The sequence below is a fragment of the Coturnix japonica genome, chromosome 3 (genome assembly GCF_001577835.2).
Source record: "Coturnix japonica isolate 7356 chromosome 3, Coturnix japonica 2.1, whole genome shotgun sequence".
NCBI lineage: Eukaryota > Metazoa > Chordata > Aves > Galliformes > Phasianidae > Coturnix > Coturnix japonica.
In genome coordinates, this window is record NC_029518.1 from 88,727,234 (window position 1) to 88,732,369 (window position 5,136).

The window sequence follows — 5,136 nt, forward strand, 5'->3', positions numbered from 1 at the left end:
AAACGTGGAGGATTTTATTTGATGGGCTGTTGTTGATAGCACGTCATCAGGAGAAACATGCATCGGAGTCCTGGTATTTTAAAAGCGCCACACTTAGAAAATTATGGGATGTGCTTTTCAAACCTGTAGTGAAACGAGCACGGCACCTGTAGTTACAGTTAATTCATGTAGAAGAATGGTGAGTTGATCTTGGTGTGCTCCCCGTGCCTCTCACTCATTCCATCTCCTCAGCAAGAGTGAAAGTTAGAAAACAACCTGTGGGTAGGGATAGGGCCAAGGAGATCACTCATGGTCCAAGCAGCTGCTCCCCCAGCCCTGCTGCTCCACTGCAGGCTGCTGTCCATGGGCTGCACTCTCCCCTGGGTGCAGCTTCTTTCAGAGCACATCCAGTTGCTCCAGTGCAGGGTTCATAGTTACCCAGTGAATTTTAACATTTCAAAGTCAAATCATTGTGCTTTTTAATTATAGACTGACCACTCGAAGCTTTTATAAAGTTTACTTCTTTGCTGTACAGAGTCAGAAATGTAAACCATCTCATTAAATCGACATCAGTAACTGCCCAGACATGATACAGATATACAAAAAGCCATTATTTAAACTTCAGTGTTGGTATCACATTTAAGGCAGAACTGGATGCAAATAATGCAAACAGCATCTACACAGTGGCAGGCATAAATCTCATACTATTTACATCTTCTTCCTCATAACGAAGGCTTCTGATACATCAGTTCTTTCTTCATCTGTATTTAATATTCCTTTTTCATAGTAGTGCAGCCTCAGAACTGAAAAGTGCATTTTCTTTATTATATACATTTTCAGGTTTACAGATTGTTCCAGAAACAGTTCCTAAAAGCCTCCATTTTTCAAATTCCTTTACTGAAGGCGTTTTCCATCAATTAAAATTACTTTATAAACTAAAACCACCATTTCCCCAAAGCTCCATAGATCACATGCTATTATAAAATCAAAGCTCCTAATACCAAACCTAGGAGCCATTGCCTTCCGACTTGGGAAGATTAAATATTCCTGTGAAAGCGCTCAATCCGCTGCTGTTTTAAATGTAAAATACTGTGGAGCAATTCAGGTTGGCAAATGTGCAGTTCCAAACAGCTTTGGAAGAGCTCTACAACTCAGATATTTACACTGTGTGTTAGACTGGGTTGTAGTTCCTCTCACTCTGAAAATGAAGCAAAAGAAGAATCCAGTTACTGTTATTGTAGGGAACTTAGAGTCATTTCACAAGCAAAATAGTTAAAAAACAAAACAAGATTAAATAATCAGCTCTTCCTCTCTTCTACAAAGTAAAGTTGCTAAAAACTAAAGTACCTTTCATCTTCTAAGCTACTGCAATTCCTGTCACATTTATTTTTAAACCACAACAACCACAACATCCTGCAGCACTGGAGATCTTGACAGACTGAATCCAAGCCAATCTTGTTTTAGCAGATTAAAATACTCTGTTTCACCTCCTGTCTGCTCTCCTATAGATAAGGCAGCGATGAGTAACAGCAGCATCGGGTCTTGTTTGAAACACATCTTAACTCCCATGGCAACTAGTTTGTCAGCGAGCCGCTGGACTGTAGGTTGAGAACTCACACAGTGCTCCATGAGCAGAGCGCACAACGGTCAGCTCTGACAGAAAGCCAGTAATGAGCAGAGGAAGGAAGAGGGTCAAAGAACAAGAGCAGCTTGCTATGACTGCATGAGCCTGGCCCTTTGCACTCCTGTTGCCATGAAGGAATGCAACAGCATAAACACAACTTTCAGCTACATCCTATGCTCCCGCACACCTTAGCGCACTTAAACTATTTCCTGGGGTGAAAACTTACGCTGTTGTGTTGAAGTTGAAAACTCTAAGACAGTCTTTAAAAGAAATAAATAAAATTACACAAGGATAAAAACATAAATGGGAGATGTTACCTTCATCGGGAGGAACTGATGGCTCAGTTTCAGAAGTGACAGCTTCCTTATCTTCAGAAGTTTTGTCTCCTGGCTTCTCTTGTTCCACCTCACACAGATACACATCAATGGGTCCTTTTGTGCTCTTTACGTGTACTTTGATGCAATCCTGTAAAATAGGGACTTGCATATTAAGACAAAACTTACATATCAGTTATGTATTTCTGCACATATTTTAATCCCAACAGCCTAAGAACAGAACTAATACAAGAATGACATGACTATTTCAAGTTGTGCTACTAGTTCTATGTAAGTTAGGACTTGATTTTCAGGCTAATTGTTAAGTAACACTAAGCTAACAAGGTTTCACTTCTGACTGGCAACATACCTAATGAATCTGTTTAATCTCTTTACTGACCTGATAAATGGCCAAGGTTTATCATATGCTTAATAAGAAGAACAAAAGAACTCAGCAGTCAATGCCATGGACCAGAAAACAAATCAGAGCACATCAGTTTTTTATAATACAGCAAAACAAACTCTAGTACTGTTTTGCTTTAGCGGATGTCACATTGCAAGGCACAGACTAATTCAAATTCAATGGCTAGATTGAATGGCTAGATGAGATGGCTAGAACAGCATTCTCTCTAAAGGAAGGCCTTTCAAAGCCTGCTGCTTTTTGCTTCAGGGAGCCTCTGGAATCTTATTTTTCTCACCAGCATAGGATGAGACCCGTCTTCTTTTGCCTGTGAAATCCACTAGATATGGTGGATTTAAGTCTTCTGTTTTTACTGATCTGCATCTTCTTTTCCTAGGACAGGAATAGGTGTGCCATACCACGAGGAAGGGACAGCCTCCATAAAGAATACCTCTGGACTACCAGAGCACCAGAACTACTTCTTCTGTTGATCATATTGTATGTTTCATCCTTCAGAACTGCTCATCAGGCAGTAAAACAGCATTTACTTGCTGTTAAGAGTAATCAGATTATGCTGATATTGTTTAAATTTGCAGCTTGTAGAGATTTTACTGAACAAATGCTGGTTTCATTATCCTAATAATGACCAAACACACTGATACTGGAAATGAGAAACATTTATTACAGCCACTCCATTATTTCCAGTAAAACTAATGCAGTAAGGAAAGTTCACACATGTTTATTGCTTAATAATTTAAGCAAAACAAAAATCCTAGAAATAATTTTCTTAAGACTACTATAGCTACAGCACTATGTAGTGAAACAGAAAATCAATCAAGTACCAATATATATAGAATCACAGAATCACCAAGGTTGGAAAAGACCTGAAAGATCATCCAGTCCAACTGTTCACCTTCTACCAATAGCTCCCACTAAACCATCTCCCTCAACATCCAATTTGCTATACACGGCAGGGAAACTCCAAGTCAGTTAATAATTGATACTGCAAAAGTACTAAAAATAAAATCTAACAACTTTTTTTCCATTAAGAAGAAAACTTACTTCTTTAAAACTTACTTCTTTAGGAATCGGTATTTCCAGTCTGGTTTCTTCCGGAGCTTTGATTGCAATCACAATCTGCTTTTGAAATGCCTGAATGCTGCGGATATCTTGGTACGTCACATAAGCTAGTGTATACATTGGTCAAGGATTCTGTACAGTTATTTGCTAATGGGCAAAAGCAAAGAGCATGATGTTAAGATACGCTGAGCAGAACACCAATGGAAGAAAAGTGGTAAATAGTTCAGCTGATATTACTTTAACATTAGCTTTGTAAAACTAATTATTAGCTGACAGCTAGAATTTCTTTTTTCTTCAAAAAATCTTTCATGGAAATCAAGACATTCAATACTATGAACTCCATATCTGACAAGACAGTTCTCATAAATACTGTCCTAAGCAGTCTATACAGCAGAGTGAAAACTGTCTTGAAGAAATCACTTCTTTCATTTGGTATTAACAATACACAGAAATAATCTCCTGGAGAACTGGAGAATTACTTTCTTAACCCCAGAGCAGGTAAACCATAATGAAAGGTTTATCTGATATCATGCAGGAAATGGACAGGTTTCACATCATTTGAGCATATGCCTTTTAACATTCTACCAGGCACCAGAGCTCAGCCTTATTTTATTGTACCCAAAGTCAAAATACAATGTATATGTCCTATTAAAGTTACTAAATAAGTCCCACCCTTATTATCAAACCACACCTGAAAGATTAGGACATGATCAACGTACCATTATATCTTCATGGCAAAAGGCCACTGTCAGTCTGTTTTGGGTCCTCTTTCTCATCTCAGTAAGCAACTCAATCTCATTGGTAGGTCAAGATCTGCCCCTGAGACAACTTTTCTCTACAGTGGAGAGAACAAGGTGATGGTCAGGATTCTAAGACTACTGTCCCACTTCAATATTCCTGTTCCTTGTTACTACTGTCAGTAATTCCTTATTTCAGTAATACACCATTCCTCACCCTCACTGTCACCAGGATACTCTGCTTTCCTTTCCATGGCAAAGTGCCAGAGGAATAAAGAATAAACAGCCCAACTCCTGTTCTTCCCAATCTTTTTTCTCTCAATATTCTCCAGTGGAAACATCACACAAGTAGCACTTTCCCAAAGATCAGTCACATTGTACCTGATCCTATAGACCACGTGCCTATTATATACTAATACAAAATAACCGATTATCTCATTACACAATATTACTTCATACCTGTGATATGAGTCTAAATCTTCTGCAAGAACACCTGAGCACCAGCAACAAAAACCACGTGCTAAAGTAATGCAAGAGTTAAAAGGATATTTTGCATTTTCTTTGTCATCTGTTAGATCAAATAACTGATGAGCACAATCCTTGATTAATTCATCCAGAGCTTCTTCCATGGCTGACAAGTCAGAAAGTTCATCTTTAAGGTTTTGCCGTTGTGCTGCCACTTCAACAATTCGGTCAAGATCAGTACCTCTAAAAGAATATGAAAGTTGTCTAATATGCTGATAAAAAGAAAAGCCTGGTTATTGAATACAGAAAGGGTACTAATAGGAAACAACCAGGAAGTCTGGTATCCTTCACTCAGCTGAAACACGATGCAATGCTCTTTTTCATTTGATACTTTTTAAAGTAGTGTGTTATTCAGACAGCCTGAGGATAAAGGCTTTAAAGCACTTCCACAGAATCACAGAATCACAGAATGACCCGGGTTGGAAGGGACCTCAAGGATCATGTAGTTCCAACCCCCCTGCCTGGCAGGGCCACCAA

General features: G+C 38.8%; 1 protein-coding gene across 4 annotated transcripts in view; it reads right to left on the bottom strand.

Moving 5' to 3' along the window:
• Window positions 1-441: 441 nt before the first annotated feature.
• Window positions 442-5,136, bottom strand: part of E2F6 (E2F transcription factor 6) — a 9,339-nt gene continuing 4,644 nt past the window's right edge. The window contains exons 4-7 of one of the 4 annotated variants that reach the window (XM_015859451.2): window positions 4,684-4,842; window positions 3,395-3,509; window positions 1,921-2,068; window positions 442-1,177 (exon numbers count right to left, since the gene is read on the bottom strand). In XM_015859451.2, coding sequence (XP_015714937.1) covers window positions 1,173-1,177; window positions 1,921-2,068; window positions 3,395-3,509; window positions 4,684-4,842 — 427 coding nt within the window. In that variant the 3' untranslated portion in view covers window positions 442-1,172. Of the gene's footprint in view, window positions 1,178-1,272; window positions 1,482-1,920; window positions 2,069-3,379; window positions 3,545-4,116; window positions 4,233-4,593; window positions 4,843-5,136 lie in introns of those variants that run through there. The other 3 variants (XM_015859450.2, XM_032443682.1, XR_001554438.2) reach the window with 3 other exon arrangements.